Source organism: Sinohyriopsis cumingii, chromosome 6 (genome assembly GCF_028554795.1).
Source record: "Sinohyriopsis cumingii isolate HCF-2022 chromosome 6, ASM2855479v2, whole genome shotgun sequence".
Lineage (NCBI taxonomy): Eukaryota > Metazoa > Mollusca > Bivalvia > Unionida > Unionidae > Sinohyriopsis > Sinohyriopsis cumingii.
In genome coordinates this window covers 45,579,975-45,605,318 of record NC_142966.1, presented here as the reverse complement: position 1 = coordinate 45,605,318, position 25,344 = coordinate 45,579,975, and the positions used below count along the sequence as shown (strand labels likewise).

General features: G+C 40.8%; 1 protein-coding gene across 3 annotated transcripts in view; it reads right to left on the bottom strand.

Annotated features, from left to right (window-relative positions):
• The window catches only part of LOC149796847 (receptor-type tyrosine-protein phosphatase gamma-like), a 117,902-nt gene extending 92,626 nt beyond the window's left edge, over positions 1–25,276 (bottom strand). For all 3 annotated transcript variants that reach the window (XM_089961482.1, XM_089961483.1, XM_089961484.1), the window contains exon 1: positions 25,075–25,276. In XM_089961482.1, coding sequence (XP_089817608.1) covers positions 25,075–25,150 — 76 coding nt within the window. In that variant the 5' untranslated portion in view covers positions 25,151–25,276. The remainder of the gene's footprint in view (positions 1–25,074) is intronic.
• Between the last annotated feature and the right edge of the window lie 68 nt (positions 25,277–25,344).

Here is a 25,344-nt window from a genome sequence, read left to right as displayed (position 1 = left end):
GAAAGAAGAATTAGAGAAATTTATACAACGACAAAAGGAAGCGGAACAAGCTTTTCTCCTACAGCAGCAAGAAGAAGAGGTAAGAAAAAAAACAACAGCAACAACAGCAAGAAGAAGTAGCAGCAAAGAAACAAGAGGGTGAAAATCAAACGGTCACGGTACTGTTGGACATTTTAGCGGAGTTAAGAAGTCTGAAACAAATGTATCAGACTTCTTTATTACGACCGAAGAGAATACGACCTTCCCGAGCTAAACACGTTAACCCTGTGACTAAGCCTACCGTACCACCCTTAGTGATTTCAACCCAATCATCATCAACATTACACAGTTCAGAAGTAGACCTTGGCCGTGGCAAAGGCTTAAGGCAGTTAAAGTTGATTGCTTGAACTCACCCCTACACCAAAATAAAAAGGCCCTTTTCAGGGCCACCCACATTTCTCGAAAAGAAATACAATTTCAACTTGCCAATAACTCAAAAAAAAAAACAGCCCATTTTACCCCTATAGTACGTGTCTTTGTATGAGTGCGTGAGTGTAGCTTCTTATTTTAAAATCAAAACTCAAAGACACTTACCTTATATCATTAATTTATTCTTTTATCCATTGTTACAATCCAATTCACAATTCACAACACAACACTTTAATAAAAAGTTCATTTACTTCTTCTGTTTCCTTGTTTAGTCTCTCTGTTTTTTAAATTTCTTCACCGTCACACTCTTTTCCTCTTCTTCCTCCTCACTTTCTTCCCTTCTTCTTTTCTTCTCCTGTTTCTTTTTCTTCACCTGTCTGCTTTCTTCCTCTGAAAAATCCCTCTCTTCTTCCGAAGAATCCCTCTCTTCTTCTGAAGAATCCCTTTCTCTTTTGACTCCTCTTGTTTCTTTTTTGGGCAATCTGGAGACCAATGTCCTTTTTCTTGACAATAATAACAGGTATCTTGACTTTTGTCTTTTTTAGCCCCTTTTTTTCTTTTTTGACGGTCTGGACACTCTGAAGATCAATGCCCTTTCTTCTGACAGATATAGCAAGTATCTTGACTTTTATCTCGAAAGGATGGAGAGTAGTCCGTGGGCTGGTCTGAAGAGAATTTTCTACTGACCCCTCGCAAAGCTCTGATGAAACGTTCGATTTGGCTAGTCTCTTCCATCGTTGTGCTCGGCTTGAGAGTGAAATGAATAGTGAAAGGACAAGACACACACCCTTTTATATACGCTCGTTTGCCATGACTATAAATTAGTCTATGCTGTTTAAACTTGAGTCATTTGACGTTTTTCACTCAAGATGAAACGATCCTATTCATTCGAGAAGAAAGAAGAAGAAGAAAGTAAGAGGCAGAAACGTGATCTATCGCCTCGTACCAGGGCTGAAATCTTGGCACAAATTCATGCCAGTGATTTTGAAGAGGACATGAGTGAACCAGAATCCGAACCCTCTAAACCAAGTTCACCACCCTTAGTCAACCCTGAAAAATACTTTTCCATTCGAGAGACCGAAAAGCGCTCCTCTAGAAAATTTAGAACCACGGCTTACAAATACACAGTGAAGTTTAAAGATTTCAAGGCTGAAGTACCGTTAGAGAATGCAGAAGTGTTCATCACTGGGGTGTGGGATTCTTTGCTCACCGCACTCAAGCGACAATGTCAACCCAAAGAAGACGATCGCTTGAGACTTTCCATACAACATGACGGTTTGAAATCCCCTGTTTGGATCGAGTTTAGCACCCCTGCAGAATTGACCGCTTCCAAAGTCATGGACAAGATTCAACACGTGCAACAATCTAATGACCAGTTTGACATCGCCGATGGAAAAGCCACATTGGACATGACCCACGTCTCTCCTTCTCAAGGGACCGGACGCAAAAAGATGTTATTGGTGAACGAGCTTCGCAGCATTAAGCGTAGCCTTGTCCAAATTCACAATCGTCAAGACCAGATGTGTTTAGCTCGAGCCATCGTGGTGGGACGAACCTATGCCAACAAGAACGACACGGCAGAATGGAAAAGAGCCTGGAAAACTATTCGACAATCGGACCGAGCCAAACAACGAAACGAAGCAGAACTCCTGTTGCAACAAGCTGGCCTGTCCAAAGACACACCCTGTGGCATTCCTGAGATGCAAAAATTGCAAGATGACCTAGCTCCACGCTACACCTTGAAAGTGCACCCTCAAGAAGTGCGCGGACCTCTGTTGTTTCGAGGCCAAGATTTTAAGGACGGAAAATACATTCATGTTTATTATCACGATGACCATTTCGATACCATTACCACTATCACCGGATTCCTGGGATACAGATATTACTGTGAGAAATGTGACCGTGGTTATAATAATCGAGAGCAACACAAACATTGTGGAATGAAATGCCCAGGATATTTGGCCTCTCCACCCTGTCTGAGTGAAGGACCAGTGCCTTGTTCAACTTGTCTACGCACGTTTGTCAGCTCTACCTGTTACCAACAACATTTGAAAACACAAGGTTCACAGAAGAAATGTGCTTGTCAACTGCTGAGATTGTGCCCTACCTGTGGACAAGGCATACTTACCAATAATGCCAAGGCACACGTATGTCGAGGAAAGAAAAATTGTCACATTTGTCACCACATCGTGGACTTGGAACACCAATGCTAAGTGCAAAAATACCAACCCCCACCAGAGAAAGAGGACGGTCACAAGAAGAAAGGCAATTTCATCTTTTTCGATTTCGAATGCATGCAAGAGACCGGCATTCACATTCCTAATTTCTGCGTGGCTCATCGAGCGTGCGAGAAGTGCATTCAAGAACCTATCTTCAGTCATTGCCCTCACTGCAGCAAGATTCCTGGAGGGCGTGAAAAAATCTTTCGGGGACCGAACACGTTAGCCGATTTTGCACAATGGGTCTTAGACCCCATCGACAAGACGTGGAGCCAAGAGGACATCGAATGTTACGGAGATTGTCATCGTCATGCCACGTTGATAGCTCACAGTTTCTCCGGATACGATGGACAGTTTCTTTTGAGATACTATACGGAACAAGGCACCGAGCGTCCTAAAGTGACTTTGAACGGAGCCAAAATCATTTTCATGCAAGTGGGACAAGTACAGTTTAAAGATTCGATGAGCTATTTGGCCATGCCTTTGAGTCGAATGCCTAAAACGTTTGGAATGACAGAAATGGCTAAAGGGTATTTTCCACACTTTTTCAATACGGAAGCCAATCAACACGCCGTTCTACCCCATTTACCTGAGGCTCACTATTACGACCCCGACAACATGCGTACCGAACAACGAGAAGCTTTCTATGCTTGGTACCAGGCTCACGCCTCGGACCCTTTCGACTTTCAGGAAGAAATGCTAAAGTATTGTCGTTCCGACGTGGACATTTTACGGCGTTGCTGTGGAAAATTTCGAGAACTGTTCATGGAACACGGAGGGGTCGATCCTTTGAAAGAAGCTTGCACCATTGCCAAAGCGTGTTCCTTAGTGTATCGACAACAATTCATGCCTGAAAACACCGTGGCTGTCATCAGCCCTCAAACGACCAACTTTGTCAAACGTCAATACTCGGTCAAAGCCCTACGTTGGTTACATTACTTGTGCGACAAGGAAGACAAGTGGATTCAGCATGCTCGCAACGGAGGGGGTGAAAAGACCATCGGAACGTATTCGGTCGATGGTTGGGACTTAGAAAACCCAAAGATCGTGTACGAGTTTAACGGTTGCTTATTTCACGGATGTCCCGTCTGTTACCCTGATCGTAGCACTAAAAATCAGTTTTTGCAACGAACCATGGAAGACTTGTACCAGGGCACTTGTCAGCGACGCCTAAAGTTAGAACAGCAAGGATACCAAGTGGTGGAAATGTGGGAACACGAGTACGATCACCGTATAAAACCGATCCCGAGTTTAAACGCCTCGTGGAAAGTTACCAGTTCATGGACCCACTGAACCCGAGGGATAGTTTGTACGGAGGAAGGACCAATGCCACCTGTTTGCTGTACCAAGCCGACGAAGAGAAAAGAGAAGAAATCAAATACTTGGACGTGTGTTCGCTGTATCCCTACGTGTGCAAATATTGTCGCTTTCCTGTAGGGCACCCACAATTGTTCACGGAACACATCGACCTGAAAAACATTCGACAATACGAAGGCTTGATCAAGTGTAAAGTTTTGCCTCCCACGAACCTATACCATCCCGTCTTACCTCACCACTGTCAAGGCAAACTGATGTTTCCATTATGCCGTACTTGTGCCGAAACGTGCAACCAAGACCAACCTTGTCAGCACACCCAGGAAGAACGTGCCTTGACGGGAACCTGGGTCAGCGTAGAATTGTTCAAAGCTCTGGACATGGGATACCAACTGTTAGAAGTGTACGAAATTTGCCACTTTCCCAAGACAAAACAATACCACAAGGGTGATCCCAGTCAGAAAGGCATTTTCGCCGACTACGTGGATGCCTTTTTGAAACTGAAACAAGAAGCCAGCGGCTATCCTTCCTGGTGTCACACTCCCGAAGACCAAATACAATTCAAAGAGAAATACTATGAACAAGAAGGCATCACTTTAGACCACATCGAGAAAAACGAAGGCAGGCGGTCGTTTGCCAAAGTGATGTTAAATTGCTTGTGGGGTAAAATGGCACAACGACCGTGTTTACCCAAGACGGAATATTTGACATAACCTTCCCGCTACTTCCAGATGATTCACGACAAAACCAAATACATGAAACACGTGGACGTCGTTCGCGAGGATTTGATCTTGGTCAATTACGAAGAAAATCTGGACTTTGTACAAGACGACCCTTTTGGAAATGTCATCATTGCGGCTTACGTGACAGCTCATGCTCGCTTAAAATTGTACGAAGCTTTAGAACTGTTAGGGGAACGCGTCCTGTACCTTGACACGGACAGTTGCATTTACATCCATCACCCGAGTCAACAGCACCCTGACATCGAAGGAGACCGTTTAGGAGCCTGGACAGACGAGCATCCCGACGACAAGATTCTAAGTTTCGTCAGTGGCGGTCCCAAACATTACGGCTACGAATACCGTGACAAACAAGGAGAAGTTCACACGACGTGCAAAGTGAAAGGACTGACTCTGAATTATCGTACCAGTCGTGTGGTCAACTTTGTGGTATTGAAAGAAGCCTTGCAATCGGGAGAGGATGGAAACTTTAAAGTGACCACCTATCAACCGAACAAGATTGTACGTTTAGCCACTCATCTTGGAAAACGTCTATCAAATCGTGTACCAGAAGCGAGTGCGACTTCCCAATCATTGCACCTTACCGTATGGACACGTCGGTATTGGTCTGTATATAAAAAGGAACCCTAGGCAAGATCGATAGTTCATTGGGACTACCAAGACCGAGCGAACAAGATGAATACTTTCAGAGAAACACAAAACAAGTTGTTTAGAAAGGCACAATTCAAGTGTGGGGCTTCTGAAGTGGAATGCGATTGTGAGCCTTGCGATCGGTACGATGCTGTACGTTGTGACCTTAGCGATGCCTTAAAGCGTCATGGGAACTTTAGTGTCACTACCCCTATCATGGAAAGTGATGCTGTGCGTGTCAAACCTAAGGGATGCGAAAGTGATGCCGCTCGTCCTCTTGGACATTTTACTGGGTTTCGTTTTAAAGGGGAATGTTCACCTTCACGTCTACCCCCCTACGGATGTCATCCAGCCCTGAGCAAACTCCTGCCCATGTCACCCAACCCTCATCGAAACGAACCTGTGAAAGACGAATATTCGTTTCCTGTGCGTTTGTCGGAATACTGCGACTTTGAAAATCGTCTTCAATCGTTCAAAGGAAAATGGCCTAAGTATCTGGGAGGACCGACCCCCGAAGAATTAGCCAGAGCCGGATTTTTCTACTTGGGCGAAGGAGATAAAGTCAAGTGCTTCAGTTGCGGTGTGTCACTTCATTACTGGGAACCGCAAGATTCGGCCTACGTAGAACATGTTCGATGGTCACCGAATTGTCATTACTTACCCTTAGTGGGACCGAGACATTGAAGTAACTTACCATAATCTGTTCATGGATACTTTACAAGAGAACATTCGTGCTTTGCCTGTGGAGTTGAGAGAACGCATTTACCGAGAGCTGGTCAAAATACAAGTGAAACGTAAAGAACAATTGCATCCGTTACGTCACCGGTGTTTGAACCACTGGTACCTGAAGGCTATACAAGGATTGATTCAATTGAAAGTGTTCCATTGGACAGACATTGATCAACGATCCCCTAGTTTTAAAAAGGATTGGTTTGTTATGGACGATTCTATCTACTACATCATTGTAAACTTACTGCATCGAATTCCAGAGGAAGAGTTAACGAATTACCAACATCTTGAACAAAATGTCAACTTAGTGAAAGAGGAAACTTCTGAACGAATTGTAATGTGTAGATTAGTGACTAAACGATTTAAATTCGACACTGAAGTAAAACCATGTTTGTGCAAAGAGTACATTTCTTGTGTCAGACCAAAGAGGATTTAGTATGACCTATTCATGGATACTTTGCTAGAGAACATTCGTGCTTCGCCTGTGGAGAACGCATTTACCGAGAACTGATCAAAATACAAGTGAAACGCAAACGCAAAATTATTCAACCGTTTTTAAATTATGCTTTGTTCCAAAGTATAAGAAGACTGATTATGAGTGGATATTACATCAGGCACAAAGGTAAACGAGGCTATTGGCCACCACCCAAGGATTCCAAAAACAGTGTATATACTTATGGATACTTTACAAGAGAACATTTTGGGCTTGCCTGAGGAGTTGAGAGAAAGGATTTACCGAGAACTGGTAAAAATACAAGTGAAACGTAAAGAACAATTGCATCCGTTACGTCACCAGATCTTTAACCACTGGTACCTGAATGGTATAAGAGGACTGATTCGTCAGAAATTTTTTCAGTGGTCAGACCTTGTTGAACACTTTCAGTTTGTGAATGATGATGAACTAGACGTTCGTAATTTTGGTTACTTCGAGATTCACTTACTGCAACGTATTGAGGAAGACGAGTTAAAGGATTACCAACATTTATTACATGGAATCTGCTTAGAAAAAGACGAAACATCTAGACAAACTCTGACGTTTCAGTTACAGTATGTAACATTTAAATTCCCTACTGGAGAACGAACATGTTTAGTCAGAAATTACCTTTATTGCTTCCGAAACAAAGACACTATAAAATCAAGTTGCCATGCCACGGATTATGTCACATATTATTGAACAGATTCCGTGGAAGGAACTCAATGCCCATATTCAAACCGTGGATCATTACCATCGATTATTACAAGAACTGTATCCATTCAATTTGGGTCGACAAGTGGTGTGTGTCTTAGTGACTTGTTTTCTGGGATTTCGTTTACCAGCCGATTCTTTGTGGACTCTTTACGATCAGTACTTACCACCTCAATGGCCTTAAATGGTCACGAAAAACTCCTTTTGCTCAAAGCCTTGCGTTTTCATCTGGATACTTCTCGACCTCAACAGGAAAAAAAGATTCGTCAACGTTTAGCTACCCAAGACGTGTATGACGATGTGTGTGTAGCTTGTGACTTACATCCCCACTGGACAGATGTCCGTGCCTGGAAAGAATGGGACTTTGAGGCTTGGACCCAAGAAGTGGCCCGGTATGCACGAGAGTTGTTCAAGGAAAAAAGTTACGTTTCAACCCGTGTTAGTGACGGTGCCAGAAGAACTCGTCACCCAGGACGGGACTGTCGTGGACAGGCCTGAAAGACCCTTTCGGGAGGACACTTGTGTGACCTTATCCCCTACTATAGAACTGGTTAGAACATTACCCAAAACATGTTGTACAGACACTTGTGTTTATTCCACGTTAATGGTTATCATGTGCCTTTTGTCCTTGTACTTAAGCCTTTGACTTTTATGTATTTTTGTCTTTCGTATTCATGTTTGAAACATTCAATAAACGTGTCCTGAAAAAGCATATAAACACTTGTCTTGTTTGTTTTCGTGTCACAAGTGACATTTCTCACACTATGGCTACCTCTGCTGTCTCTGTTCCCTCTTCCTCTACTGTCAAAGTCATCGAAGAACGCTTAGATCGTGCCAGTTGGGAGGCTTTGTATCTTCGCCATCCCTTTAACATGCTCATTGCTGGACCTAGCGGTTCAGGCAAAACCGAATTCGTCAAACGTTTGATCGAACATAAACATCATTTGATCGATCGGCCACCTCAGCGGATCGTGTGGTGTTACAAAGAGTGGCAATCGGCGTACAGCCTCTTGCGAGAAAGTCAAGGCGATTCCATCGAGTTTGTGGAAGGCATTCCTAAAGAAGACGACGGCATCGTCTCTGACTCCCGTCAAACCCATTTGGTTATTTTCGACGACATGTTAGGAGAAGACGAAGAAGAAATTAAACTGTGGTTCACGCGCAAAGGTCATCACCGTAATGCCAGTGTCGTTTACATTACCCAAAATTTATTTCAACAAAGTAAAGCCCATCGCACCATCAGTCTCAATGCGCATTACGTGGTCTTGTTTAAAAGCCCTCGAGATAAATCGCAAGTGCAAGTCTTAGCCAAACAGTTAGGAACGCCTTGGCTAACTCAGGCGTACGACGATGCCACTCAAACTCCACACGCCTATTTACTCGTCGATTTGAAACCTACGACCCCCGAGGATTTGCGATTTCGTACCCACTTGTTTCACCACTGGTGCCAAGACGGAGGGCCTGCCCTGTACACGTCTCCGTCCTCGTCTTAATTTCACTCCACATAAAAAAATCTATAAAAACCTCAGACCCTTTTTCGTCTGTCTCACACAACGTCAACATGACGTCCCTTCAGTCGCATCTTCCCGTCAAATTGATTCGTGCCTTGTATGGCATCAGTCGAGAAAAAAATCCACAAATACGAGCTCGTGTCTTAGAAGCTAGTCTCAAAGAAGTCTTACGATGGTTCACGGTGACGGCACGTCAAATACTCCAAGGAATCATTCAGATTCCTCATCAAACCAAACGCTTTTTCGATCGAAACAAAGTCGCTTTGGTCCAACTGGCCGATCCCCGCATCGACACTCAAACCAAAAAACAAATCATTTTGAAACCTGGAGGGAGCGGTACTCTAGGAGGGGTCATCATTCGCTCTCTCTTAAGATGGGATCCTAATGCCCCCAAAGTTATACCAAAGAAAAAAGTCCACCGAAGCTCCAAGAAGAAGAAGAAAAAGACCAGGTCCCCAAGAAGAACTTCTCCAGTGGCGGGACCCTCCTCTTACCAGACACCAGAAAAAGAAACAGAGAAAAAGTCCCCAGAAAAAGAAAAGTCCACAGAAGAAAACTAGTCGCAAGAGAGGCACTTCTTCTTCGGCCAGGACGCAACCTTACACTCGCAAACCACGACCTGCCACGGCGGTGACTGCGTGTCCGGCAGCCTCACGTTCATCCACTTCTCCGTTGATGACACCAAGAACTGAAGAGTACTTGGAGACGTTGATCACACCAAGAACTTCTCCGTTGATGACCCCAAAAAGAACTTCCCCAGTGGCAGGACCCTCCAATTTAGTGGCAGTGGCTGCTGCTCACAAAGTACCTTCTCCCAAAATCAAAGTCCAAGAAAGATCGGGCATGTTACAAAGTTTACTGGATTTGTCCAAGCAAGAACTGGCTCGATTTAGTCCGTTACGTACCCCTGCACGACGTGTCATGCCTGTACTCAAACTAATACGACGTAAAGACAATCAGTGGCGACGCGCTCCAGTATAAAAAAGGCCTGTGACCAAGTCGGGGGTATCAGTGTTTTTTGGTGCTCCTGAAGACTCAAAGATGTCACCCTCCAGAAAACCCCAAGGAAAGAAAAGGAAAGGACTACCACCACGTTTAGTCAAACATGGGGACATGTTATCTGTCCTGTCCAAAGCTTCTCCACCTCTACGAAAAAATCTCATTCAATCGGCCTCCAAAGAGGTCATCGAAAGTCCCAAGATCTCAGAATCGACCCCTGACAACCCATGGAAGGACGAAAACTGGCTTTAGTGCCTTACAAACGATGGATGGAATACCATCGGTGGCAAGAACAACGCACCCCGCATTTACCTCCCAATCCCCATTTGAGCGAGATGTCCCAGTTACAACACGAATTGCAGTCCTTGATGGATCTTCCAAGATTTGTCCGAAACAGAAAAATCGCAAAAGTACGGTCAACTCTTGCAACGAATGCAACTCTTTCACCAGAAAGCTTTAGACGAAACAGCTCTACCCACTCTGAAAGATTTTAAGACCTTGATGAAACGTCCAGCACCATCACCAGTACCAGTACCAGTACCAGTACCATCACTACCAGTGACCAAGACAGAAAAAGGAGAAGAAGAAGAAGAAGGGTTTCAAACTCCACCAGAAAAAGTACGCAAGTTAACAACACCACCTACCTCCAGAATTGGATGGATTAAAAAGATGATGGCCACCCCTTCTTCATCACAAGGGAAAAAGAAAGTGAAGACAGAAGTGAAGACAGAAGTGAAACAAGAACCGATATCCCCCGCTCAGACATCCTCCTCTTCAACACCTATTGCCGGTCGCACACGCAAAGCATTGGAATCCAAGAACATACCCCAAGAGAAAAAAAGTAGCATCCTCCAAGAGTGGGTGCCTTATTAACACACCAACAAACACAAAAAAATAAAAAATGGAAAAAGTCTTAGCCAGCATTTACTACGATCCTTCGCATCCTGCAGGTTACGCAGGAGTTCAAAAGTTGTATCGTGCTGCCAAAACGGGACTGAAAAGTCTCCGTTTACCTGAAGTGCAACGATGGTTACAAGAACAAGCTACCTGCACTTTACACAAACCCATTCGACGCAAGTTTGCCAGAAGTCGCACCCGAGTGGAAGGCATCGATCATCAATGGCAAGCCGATTTAGCCGATGTCTCTCATTTGGCCAGCTACAATCGTAGCTACAAATATTTGTTTTGTGTCATCGACGTCTTTTCCAAATTTGCCTGGGTCGTGCCCTTGACTTCCAAATCGAGCAGCGAGTTAGTGCGAGCCCTGCAATGAGTGTTGAAACAAAGCGGTCGTCACCCTCTTCGATGGCAAACGGACAAAGGCACCGAATTTCTGAACCAAGCTTTCCAAAAAGAATTAAAGAAACGTGACATTTATTTTTTTACCACCGAGAATCCAGAAACCAAAGCCAGCATCGTGGAACGTTTTCAACGCACATTGAAAGAACGCATGTGGAAATATTTTACGCATCACCACACTCTGAAGTACATCGACATCTTACCGCACCTGGTGCAAGCGTACAATCAATCTTACCATCAAAGCATCGGACGTGCCCCGCAAGAAGTGACTCCCGAGAACGAAGTGCTGATGTTTGAGCGTCTGTTTGGTACGTCCCCGACGAGGGCTGTCCCCAAGAAAAGTGGAGAGTTGACCGTAGGAGATTGGGTGCGCATTGGCAAAACCAAACGCACTTTCGACAAAGGTTACTTACCTGACTGGACGACCGAATTGGACGAGTGCATGGCCGTCATCCTGCCGTCTATAAATTGGAAGACATGAACGGAGAAGTGCTCAAAGGAACGTTTTATTTGCCCGAGTTACAACGTGTGACCAAAAAAGAAGACGACGTGTACGACATCGAAAGCATTCTCGAACGCAGAACCCGTAAAGTGGGCAAACAACGTGTCAAAGAAGTCAAAGTACGTTGGAAAGGATATCCACCCAGTTTTGATTCTTGGATCGACGCTTCGCAAGTCATCGACTATAAAAAGAAGTGACCATCATGCCCTTTCACACAGACGCAGCTACTACGGCTACCACTCCTTCACTCAGTTCTTCTGTGCAAGATTTACAAAAACAACCTTTGTGGGTGTGGTATGGAGAACGTGTGCCTAAAACGCAAATCGTCTTTTTCTGCCAAATCTTCGTGGTGTATTGTGTCATCGGGGCAGCCATTGCCAATTTGAGTTTGCAACAAGGAGACAAACAATTGTGGACCATTTTATTGAGCAGTTGCATCGGTTACCTGCTTCCTAATCCCTCCCTAAAATTCTCCTCGAACGGGAACCACGGGAACCTTGTATCCAGTGCCAGTGCCAGTCACCACTCCAACAACAGTCACAACCGGAACCCCATTTTGGGCGGAGACACGCCTCTGACATCCACTAACCCCTAGGACAGCCACAGAACTCTGGAATTATGAGTCACGAAAACCAATTTTACTTAACCTTACCCAGTGACAGTTCCATGGAGGTGTTTCCCCACAACACGTTGTGCTGTTACACGGCTAAATTACCTCAAGCCATCCAGTTAGATCACGAAGCCCATTGGGAAGTGGCTTTAGTAGAAATGATTCACCCTACACAAATCCAAAACATCACCGAAAAGCAAAACACTTTTGAGGTCGAAATCCTGAACCAACAATTACAAGAAGCCATGAATGACATCGGGTTTTCAGGGGACACAAGACCATCCAACAATTCACCTTTCAATATCTACACCTTGAAAATTCCGGCAGGGTTTTATTTTAGTGGTCAACATTTGGTGGACACCATTACTTCCAGGTTCGAGTTAGCCTTTGGCAAAGCCCTGAACAAAGTCAAAAAAAGTGTCACCCTGGAGTACCATAAAGTGGCTTGTCGCTTACTGATGAAATTTCAGGATACCCAAACGTTGTCCATCAGTTTTAATCGTGACTTGTTTGATATTTTAGGTGGAGACACAAAAATGGCTCCAAATTTTAAACCGAAGATCAACAGCAATACGGAATTTTACAAGTTTTTTCGATTCCCTGTAGAACTGAACCAAGGAATGAATTTGATGTTCGTGTACTCCGATGTGGTGGAGTATAACGTGGTGGGACACACCTCTGTGCCGTTACTGCGTGTCATTCCTTTCAAAGTGGATAGTACCACGACCAGTGACCAGGAAGGTGGAAACACCTATCACGTCCACCGGGAATTTGTGCATCCTCATTATTTGCCTGTCAGCAAGTCGTATTTGGACACGGTCAACATTGCTATAAAAGGAGATCTGGGACAAAATATTCCATTCACCAAAGGAAAAGTCACGGTGAAACTCCATTTTCGAAAACGGTTTTCTCACGACTCGTAAGTCATGTATCCAGTGTATCGAGGGGTTGCTCGGCAGCGAGGACACGGTTTAGGAGATATGTTAAAATCGGCCTTTCGTTCGGTGGCCCAGGTGTTGAAACCGATGGTGACACGCGGATTACACGCCTTGAAAGATGCGGCACTGACGCAAGGCAAAGAATTTCTCCAAAATGTCATCATCGACAAACAAAACCCTAAAGAAGCCTTCATGAGGGCAGGCAAAAATGTCTTGCTGCAAACGGGCAAAGACCTTTTGGGCCGACGAGACACACCTATAAATGCCCTGCACGCTACCGAGTCAGGCATTCAGCAAGGACAAGGCAGAAAGAGACGACGAAGAAAACATCCTTTCACCAGACTTCACACGTCTAAAGCGAGACAGATCAAGAAAAGAAGAACCGTTCGAGACTTAGACGTTTTCGATTATTGAGACACAGCAACAAAAAATGATGCACCGAGAGTCTTGCGCCTGTTCCAAGACGGAACTGGATCTGTTTGCCATGCCACCCACCATGATGACCATGATGCAAGAATCCCAATGGGTGGAATTTCATCCCGTCTCCTCATTGACCGATTCCGCTCCCATCGAGTTTGAAATCAAAGGACAGCCCGAAGATTACATCGATCTGAATAGCAGTTACCTATATTTAAAAGTGAAAGTGATCGAACCACCCAACGCTGACCTAGCCGATGATGATGTAGTAGCTCCCGTCAATAATTTCATGCATTCCTTGTTTAGCGAAGTGGACTTGTACTTGAATAACAAACTGGTCAGCAGCAGCATGGATACTTACCCTTATCGAGCCTAGCTGGAAAATCTCTTGACGTACGGAATAGACGCCAAGAACACTCATCTGAATGCCTGTGTGGTATGGGAAGCTGACGATGCAGGCGAATTTGAAACATTCAAAACTGATACAGCCAAAGACCACAATGCGGGATTTGTAGAACGAAGAGACAAAATCAAAGACGGACACAGTTTAGAACTGATGGATCGTTTGCATTTGGACATGTGGTTGCAAGAAAAGTATTTGCTGAACGGGGTGGATGTCCGCCTGAGACTGAATCGCAGCAGTACCGCTTTCCATTTAATAGCTGATAGTGACGATAATTACAAAACCGAAATCCAAGAAGCCAGACTCTACGTACGCCGTGTGGAAGTGTTACCTAAAGTGGGAAACGACATCAGTCAGACGTTGAGCAGAACGACCGCCAAGTATCCGATCCGACGTGTGGAAGTGAAAACCTTCACCATTCCTAGGGGACAGCGATCCATGATCGAAGATCATCTGTTCCAAGGACAGTTACCCAAACGTTTAATCGTTGGTATGGTCGAGAATACAGCCTTCAACGGAGCTATCACTAAAAATCCTTTCTCCTTTCAACACTTTGACGTGTCCAAAATCGAAGTCAGTCGCGATGGCAAGACCTTGTGTACCCGACCTTTCGAACCTAACTTTGACAAGAAAAATTTCCTGAGGTCGTACTTGTCGCTGTACGAAGCCACCGGACAGTTAGGAACCAACACCAGTCACGGCATTACGTACGAGGATTATGCAGGAGGCTACGCTTTGTGAGCTTTCGATTTAACTCCAGACCAAGGCAGCGACGAGGGACATTTCCACCCTATAAAATCCGGCCAGATTCGTGTGGAACTTCAATTTGCAAAGCCACTGGACGAGACAGTGAACGTCATCCTGTATGCAGAATTTGATAATACCATAGAAATCAACAGTTTGAGAGAAGTCATTCTAGATTACTAGAAACCATGGAAGACTGTTATCCCTCTTTACCTAGTGGAGAAACTTTAAAGATGAAATGTGAGGAAACTGTGGAAGAAGAAGAAGTGATCATGATGAGGTCAAGATGGCCAGAACAAGAAGCCCATTTAGTCTCCTGTTTTGCCAAACACTTGGTCGAAAAAATGACGGAATTGATCAAGAAAGATTGCTATGGATGTCAAAACGATCATCCCAGTCAAATTCAACACGATAACTGCCTGATGCTGAGTCAAGAAGAAAAATTGGACAAGTATCTGGACGAAGCTTGGAGTCTCATCTCGGACGAAGACGTGTTGCATCAGTGGTATAAAGACTTGCGTGAACATTCTTGTCCACCATTAACCACTCAAGAGATCCATCGTATCGAAGTTCTCCTGAATCAAAGTGAGGAGACGAAACGAAGAAACGGTTATTTGTCAGACACTTTCAAGCAAAAAGTCAGGATCGAATTGATGACATATTATTACCTGTGAAGAAGAAAAAAAAACAACACACAAATGGATACCTGGGAACTTTATTACCTTTTGAACCACAGTTCGTACACGGCTTCTTGTAATCTTGTCGTCTGTGCTAAAGATGAACTCCCTCATCGCAAACCTCAAGACCATCAAGCTTACGTGATCAACACGGACGACAGTCATCTCCCAAGAACCCACTGGGTAGCCGTCTACTTTCCTCAGGAAGGATGTGTGGAATATTTCGATTCGTACGGATTGCCCCCTTTGGAAGACGATATCATCGACTTTATGAGAAGAAATGCTCAAACCACCCGATTCAATAATGTAAAATTACAAGGCACAGATTCCTTGGTGTGTGGACAATATTGTGTGTATTTTCTGCATTATCGCAGCCTGGGCTATTCCTTAGAACATTTAGTGACTCATTTTGATCCTCGTTCTTCTTCAAGAAACGATGTGAAAGTAGATCGATGGTTCTGTGACCATTATGCTTATCTTTTGTCTCAAGCTATGAAACGTAGTGTCCATCAATGGCCTAATGACTTCCAACAGTGGAAATCACAATTTCATTCACAACGTTGTCAGCCCTGTTTAAAGTAGAGTGTGAATTGAGAAAAAATGTTTGTCATTTTTGAAGAAAAAATGTTTGATGTTATAATGTTGGATTATTGTTAAAATATGTTAGAGTTGTTGTTGGTTAGTGTTAAGTGATTTTTGAATAAAAAATGTTGTGTTTTAAAAAAAATGCCTTTGTCTTTTGTTTAGCTATAAGAATGTTTGATTGGTGCTCTTTGACTTCTCTCTATCCCTCTCATGACACTCATTGAACGTTGCGGCTCGAAAACCGTGGAGAGATGTTTTCCTTCACGTCCGCGCTTTGACTTTAAGAACCGGGGCAGTTTCCAGTCTAACCATCCATTGTCGACTCATCCTCCTACGAAGATGTGCTCCAAACTAGCTAAGCTAAACGAAGCCTACGTGAATTTGCATAGGGTCAGACACAGTCTGATACCGAAGCCAGAAGAAATAGAGAATGTGAGAATGTTAAAAGTCACTGAAGACCTGATAGAAGAGCTCTTCAGAGAAGAAGTGAACAGGGAGAAAGAAGAATGGACAGAGAAGTACAGACTTTAGAGACAGCAGCAACAGCAGCAACAGCAACAACAACAACAACAGCAGCAGCAGCAGCAACCTGAAGCTGACAGAGGCTTTGTCGATTGTCGTATCGACACCAAAGAGTTCTTCTTCTCTTTCCGAAGACGCAGACCTATTGCCAGAAAGTCTATCCTCAGAGGACATCGCATTCTTAGAAACTAAAAAAGATTGCCATAGCAAACAAAAAAACAAAAAAAAAAGCCCTTTTCAGGGCTGCCCAATACTCTAGAAAAGAAATAACCATCAATTTGCCATTGTGTGTGTAGGTAGAGTTGTGTGAATATAAACACTAACTCTTTTTTTAAAAATGTGAGGGTATGTGTTTGTGTATAAGATTGTGTGTTTGTAAGTGTTCACGTACGTTGGTGTGGATAGCAGATTAATATGATGTTTTTTTTCTGGCTGTTTGAGGTGTGGGGAGAGTAGATTTGGGGGTTGGATTGGATTGCTTTGGGGGTTGGATTGGATAGTCTATTGAAGTGATTAATGAAAAAAATTTTTTAGAATAGGAATGGGTAGCATAAGAAAGTGAGTGAGTGTTTCTTTTAGGTCCGCGTGTTGTTTCTTTGGTCATGATCTAGGTAAGATCAATTGTATGTTTTAGGGGGATGTTTTCCTTCACGTCCGCGCTTTCACTATAAATTGAAACTCGCTGGACAGTCTAGCTACCCTGTTCATTCGTTGACAAAACAATGAATACCAGAATTGTGAAACTGCTAGAACTCCAGATGCACCTGGAATATGCCAGGCGCATACTAAATGAACTGGCCGCGGAGGCCATTGTCGAAGAAGCAAGGATGAAAGAGGAGGAGGAGGAAAGAAGAAGAAAAGAAGAGGAGGAGAGAAGAAACAAAGAAGAGGAGAGAGGAAATTTCAGAATCCCAGAGACAGAAAATTGGGATTCTGAAGCCACATATCCTGCCTCTGCACTCCCAAGACGAAAGGTGAAAGGAGACTGGGGAAGAAGATGCGTGTGTGGCGCCAGGCCAGGAAGGTGCCATCATTAGATAGGTGCATCTGGAGTTAAAAAAAACCAACAGCCCTTTTCAGGGCTACCCAATACTCTAGAAAAGAAATAACCATCAATTTGCCAATGTGTGTAGGTAGAGTAGTGTGAATATAAACACTGACTCTTCTTTTCATAGTGTGAGGGTATGTGTTTGTGTGTTAGTGTTTGTAAGAGCTCAGGTATGTTTGTGTGAATAGTAGATTATGGGTTTCTTAGCGTATGTGGAGAGTATAGTTTGGGTTTTATTATATGAAATAAGAAAGTATAGTTTGGGTTTTATTATATGAAATGAAAAAGTAGGAGGATGTTTTCCTTCACGTCCGCGCGTTGTTTGGTCATGATCTAGGTAAGATCATTTTTTATGTCTTGGGGGATGTTTTCCATCACGTCCGCGCTTTTCGTATAAGAACCCACAGTATTCGTTGTTCAAACCATTCTACAGAGAAGATGGCTTCAAACCACCTCGATAAATTGCAAACATTGCAAGACGTCCTTGACAATTTGGGCATGATGGAACAAATGCTAGTGAGACTAAATGAAGACCACTATTCTTATAGTCCGCATAGAGTAAAAATGGAGATTAACAACTTAAGAAAAGTAAAGGACATGATAAGTGGTGTGATGAAAGAAATAAAGGAGGAGAAGGAGGATGAAGAGGAAAGGATAAGGATAAGAGCATGGAACGAAAAAATTGAAAAAGAAGAAGAAAACGAGAAGAGGAAGAAAGAAGAGGAGGAGAAGAAAGAAGAGGAGGAGAAAAAAAGAAGAGAAAGAGTGTAGGAGAGAAAATAAGAAGTTGGTGGAGAAAAAGAAGAAATTAGAAGCAGAAGAAGAAAAACCAAAGGCCCTTTTCAGGGCCACCCATATTTCTCGAAAAGAGAATGACTTTCCATTGCCTACCACATTTTTAAAAAAAATTTTAAAAAAAAATTTTTTAAAAAATCCCATGTTCAATTCCCATTGTCCCTAAATAGACCCACACTTTATTCCCCCATGTTCAATTCCCCTTGAGGCTACAGTGGCCCAAGACTTTTTCCCATGTTCAATTCCCCTTGAGGCTAGAGTAGCCCAAGACTATTTCCTATGTTAAATTCCCCTTGAGGCTATAGTGGCCCACGTTTTTTCTCCATGTTAAATTTCCATTGAGGCTATAGTGGCCCGGGGGGGGGGGGGGTCTGTAATGCTAATTCCCATTGAGGCTATATTGGCCCACTTTACTACTTACATGGTTTTATGATTGCTCTAAGTATTGTGTGTGACTGTGAGTATCATGCTAATGTTCAATTCGAGGTGATTCTTGTGAATGTGAGTGCCATGCTAATGGTCAATTCGAAGTGATACTTGTGACTGTGCGTACCACGCTAATGGTCAATGCAATCTGATATTCGTGACTGTCAGTGCCATGCTAATGGTGAGTTCGATGTGATACTTGTGACTGAGTGCCATGCTAATGGTCAATTCGATGTGATACTTGTGACTGAGTGTCATGATAATAGTCAATTCGATGTGATACTTGTGACTAAGTGCCATGATAATGGTCAATTCGATGTGATACTTGTGACTGAATGCAATGCTAATGGTCAATTCGATGTGATGCTTGTGACTGAGTACCGTGCTAATGGTCAATTCGATGTGATACTTATGACTGAGTGCCATGATAATGGTCAATTCTATGTGATACTTGTGACAGAGTGCCATGCTAATGGTCAATTCGATGTGATATTTGTGACTGTCAGTGCCATGCTAATGATACATTCGAGGTGATACTTGCGACTGAGTGCCATGCTAATGGTCAGTTCGATGTGATACTTGTGACTGAGTGCCATGCTAATGATAAATTATATGTGATATTTGTGACTGAGTGCCATACTAATGGTCAATTCGATGTGATACTTGTGACTGTGTGCCATGATAATGATCAATTCGATGTGATAATTGTGACTGTCAGTGCCATGCTAATGATACATTCGAGGTAATACTTGTGACTGTAAGTGCCACGCTTATGATAAATTCGATGTGGTACTTGTGACTGAGTGCCATGCTAATAGTCAATTCGATGTGATATTTGCTGCAATTGGTCCTGTATAAGAAGATGCATATGCAATTGTTCTGCATTTTGTAAATACATGCATTTTGTCAACTAATGGTACAGACCTGCAAGATTAGTCCATTAAACAAGGGATATTTTTCAATAGTAAAGTCAAAGAATGTATCTTTTCGTAGAAACTCACTGAAATATGAATTTATACGTACATTGGACATCTGAAAGCTGATACATATGAATATTTTGCTAATTTGTTTTGCAAAATAATATTAGTCGATATCTGCAAGTGATTGGACATAAACGATTACAAGATACTGATCTGGACATTTTTAAACATTGGTAAATGTTTGGGACTACTTTCGATGCCTAATCGGTTTCTAGTTTATGAAAGCCCTTCCACCGCACTCATACAAACTGCATGACTTAAGATACAAAATTTGCAGCCCTGAAAAACCTCTTAAAGTTGAAACACTGTAATAGCACAGTCACCCTTGTATCACAAATATCACATGACAGTTCAGAAGTTGCAGTATTTTTGCTTTGACATCGTGTTTGAACCAACTGTTATTGATGTTCATGTTTGTATGACGTTATAGCAGAGGATCCGATTAAAAATGGGCACGGATTGTGTAGACAGCACGAATACTAAATCGGCATGTAAAGACGATCATCTAATTTTTTTCTCCTTCCTGTGTTAATCAATTGTTTTTGAAATTTTCTGAATGAAACATATCTAAAACTATGGGTTACTGCATTAGGAAAATAAACGAGAAACGGGCAAAATAAAGGAAATTGAATTTGAAACATTAGAATTTTATGAATGATTGTTTGACAACATTTAGAGAAAATCTTTTAGGGAAATAAATAAAATTGGAAATATTTTGAAAGAAAATACATGGAAGGATTTATATTAAGGTACTAAGCTTGAGGTTACGAGTTAGAAAAGTAAATAAACAAGGTACTTTTTAAAACTTGAAAAAAATATTGTGTAAATAAAACAATTAAAGAATTGAGTTTAGATTGTGGGAGGTATATAACAGATTGCACACACACACACACACACACACACACACACACATACACACACACACACACATATATATATATATATATATATATATATATATATATATATATATATATATATATATATATCAGTTTTATATCGAAATGTATAATATAAGATTTGCAGGTCGTAATGTTTATGTAACTCAGGATGTACAAAACAGACCATTTAATCACAAAATTAAACTTAGCCAAGAGGAAAGAAAATGATGCGAGGTTGCGTTTCTTTTTTTACAATTCATGAATACAGTTGGACTTTAAAACGGATGGAAAAGTCTAGCCTCGCATAGCTACATAGATCATACATGGGGAATCGTCCAACGGAAGACTTGGAGAACAATATCTATTTTGATGAATTTGCAACAAAAGAAAATTAAATTCACTGAGAAGTTAAAGGCTGCATTTTCTTAGACTAAAACTTGTGTTCAAATATTAAATACTAACGTGTGTAATGATGGGTACCCTTGGCGAAATTATTTCTCTACAGCTATGAAGTTTATAACTTTTGATTCTAAATTAATTTATTGTGAAATATTTTTATGAATACAATTTTAAAAAGAATTACATTTTAGAGGATATCAAATGTACTTTTGTAGGAGAAACAATGAAGGTATTAAACGCCTCGTGTCTAATGCCTATATTAATATTACTTAAAACGTTTCATCTCGTTTTATGGAATATTTTGCACCTGTTTGCCCTAACATTGTATATTTGTTCAAAATATAAAATTTACTGGATGTAAACAATTGATCCTTTTATCGATATCCGCGTATTTTGGCTAAATATCATATTGACACTTGATGTTTACTTCCATATATATTTTAGTTAAATGATTTAACGATACATAAACATTTAACAGTACCCCAGTCGATTAACAAGGGGGACCAGTTTCTTCTAAAATGGGTCTCAATCATGAATTAATGACTTCTGTAAGAAATGCCTTTTTTGTTATTAGTTATTTTTAATTGGGTCTTATTTCATGACAAAGGAGAAAAATATTGTAATATAGCACAAGGCTATGGATCAATTTATACCTTAAGTAATCAGGGTGGATATCATTCGGCCCCCCCCCCTTCCCCGCCATTTTAATCTTGAGATTGAAATGTGCAGCTTCTATGTGATTAATACTAATTTGAATACTATTGCAGGGAATGTGAGCAAGACGTATAGAAGACGGATTGATATAGGGGTAGGGGTATCACCATATTTAACGAAACGTTTCAGCAATTCCCTCCATGATTCCAATTAATTACAAAGATGCGAAATTATTCCTATCCATAGGTAAGATGAAAGTGTTATTTTAAGTTACACAATAATTATCGTCTGTGTTGTGTCTGTGTCCGATTATAAAATGTGTCTTCATACAGTTGTATAGTTGAAATACAGCCTGAAACCTAATTAGTCATCTGCAATATGGTAACACTCCAATAGATTAAACTATTTTTACAAATGATTAATACCATATGTATAATATGTTTTGCAAAGAAGTCGACAATCGAACAAAAATTGGAGTGGTTTATTTGACAATAGTATGGCCTTCGACAAAGTCTGGCATACAGTGTTAATTTATAACGCAAGTTTTTGCCAAATTGGAGATGGATAATTGGAATTCTTTATAAAGCATCTTTCAAATGTGAGACAGAAAGCATTAATAGATGATTGGAACATAGCGTGGCTGGTGTGCCTCAGGGATCTATACTTGTGCTATGCATATTGTATTGTATATTAATGACATCGTCGTTGATATTCAGTTTTGTATGAGGCTTTTTGCTGATTTTACTTCACTATTAATAATTGTTGAGGACCCAACGTTAGCTGATGGTGTTTTTCATGAAGATCTGTATACGATTATTTATTGGGCGCATCAATGGTTAGCATATTTTAATTTAAAATAAAGCCGATTTAATCATCATAACTAGAAAATATCAAAATAAACATCATCCACAACTTGTATGGACTGTTGGTTATTAAAACCATGAGTTCTCATAAACACTTAGGCCTAACCATGGATCAAATCATATCTAGATGTACGGGTAATAAATTACAAAAGCATTTAAAACATTGAATATACTACAAGCAAAATAAGTACGAAGACATTTTACAAATTAGACATACTACGAGGAAATAAGTACAAAAGCATTTTAGAACATTATACGTGCTATGAGGAAATAAGTACAATAGCATTTTTAATATTATAGATGCTATGACGTTTGAAAGTCAGAGAAAAGTTTTTATGTCACATTTGTACAGTCTTTTGGGGTAAGTGGAGCTTTTTGGGGGATAGGTGCACCAATAAAGCAAAGACTCTATGGACAGAATACAAGCTGAAGTAGGTAAGAGTAGTCAAATCTACATCACATGTTCGACTTCTGGACGGGGAAACAATGGAACGGCTCTCACTAGTCGCTTTAAACAAAGTATGTTAACACTGAGTAATGCATTATGATACGAGTCCTGTATACCTGCGGGCTTTAGTTATGCCAAGAACATGTTTGTACTATACGTGGTTACCAGCTAATGTTTGACACTATTACAGCGTTTTACACCATTACACTGTTTGACACGATCACAATGTCTGACGCTATGACAGTGTTTAACACTTTGACAGTTACCGGGATTATTAGTGTTTGACACCATCAAAGTGTTTGACAATATTACAGTGCTTGAATCAATGTTTGAAACTATTACAGTGTTTGACACTATAACAATGTCTGACACTATTATAATGTTTGACACTATTACAGTAGTTTACACTATAACAATGCTTGAAACTATTACAGTGATTGACACTATTACAGTGACACTATAACAATGTCTGACAATATTACAGTAGTTGACACAAAAACAATGTTTGAAACTATTGCTGTGTTTTGCCTGCATACAGTGTTTGATACTATTACCATGTTTGACACTTTTAACACTATTTAACACTATTACGGTGTTTCATCTTCAAATTTCTTTGAATGTTTCATTCCATTTAATCAATATTTTCAAATATCTGCGTTTATTACGCAAGTCAGATTATCAAGTTAAAATAATATTTTTTAAAATAATGATGATATGTGAAGAAATAAATACTGTCCAAACGATCTGTAAAGTTCCAACTCAAAACTGTTGAAAATGATTTTGGCGTAATAATTTTTTCATACACCAACGTACAATATTTTTGGTAATAAAGACAAACCGAAAGTATACATTGCCAAGTTTAAAATGTAACTCTAGAATTACTACATTTTTTACAGCTCGACTTAGAACAGAACAATCTGTTTCGAACAGATCGTAATTATTCTCAGACTAAACGCTCTCAACATGTTTTCCATACTATCAAAATGAATTGTAGGGCGTGCTAATTTTTTCAAACATTAAACTTTAATTTGCTAACAGGAATCTTAATTACTCCCCACAAGTAATTCATAATGAAGAAACATATTTAATAACATTTATGTTGTTTCTTTCCTACTCTCTGCCAATTCAAACACGCCAAACATGTTCATAAAGAGGTTCACATAAATTGTGATCAAAGACGCCAAATATGTTTATAAAGAGGTTCACCTAAATTGTGATCAAAGACGCCAAACATGTTTATAAAGAGGAAAACATAAATTGTGATCAAAGACGCCAAACATGTTTATAAGAGGTTCACCTAAATTGTGATCAAAGACGCCAAACATGTTTATAAAGAGGTTCACCTAAATTGTGATCAAAGATGTCAAGCACGTTTATTAAACGAGTCACCTAAATTATGATTTTATTAAATACCATCAACAGAGCCGATGCAAAAATGCCCAATTCAAAATTTGCCTCCATAAAGTCATTATTTTGTATATCCAGATTGAGAACATAAAAAGAAATATTAAAAACAGAAGCAATGTATTAATTTTTTGCATATAAAAGGAGTTAGTATTCCAGAATATAGGACATGTAGAGAAAATGGGTGTCTGTCGGTTCAAATATCATCATTAGCCCCAAAATTATATTTCCTGGAAATCTGAATTATTCTACGGCAACACAAATGTTGCTGAAGTTCAATAATAACAATATAAATCATGCTTCTACTACTACTACTGTTACTACTACTACTACTACTACTAATAATAATAATAATAATAATAATAATAATAATAATAATGAATATGACTATTGAAATTGCATCTATTATTACTGTTATTAGTGCTATTGTTGATGATGATTTACAACAAGTAATGCTTTAAAAAATGTTTTGTTTTTGTTGTTCACATTTCCTTTGGGCAAAACCTTTGACTTATCAAGGACAAGTTCAAATGTCACATAGTAGGTGTATATACATAGAGATCGAGAAGACCGGCTTGAAAACATCTTTGTCCTAACCACCGGCGTCAATAAATGTAATAAGTCAATACACACTGTTCTAAAGATAAACATGCCGATATAATGTTCATTAGAAGTAATTCTTTAACGATCAACATATGCTGCACATTAAACCGAAGTTCTAATAAGCACTGTTTAATACTTACAAAATGCTGTATGAAAATCGATGACGGCAATGATAATGATCCATGACACGGATTTCATCCACAGAGACGCTGACATTACAGCAGACGATATCTTTCAGTTCTGACAAGCTGATAACGTCAAAAAAAATTTAAACGAATTTTGTAACTTTCCGTATTAAAGAACACAACGTACTGACAGCTTGTAGTGCTGGCTACAGAAATGGAAAATTAGTCGTTCTATTCCGTTTCAGACTTTGTGACAAGTGTTGCCACTTGATTGTATATCCGGGT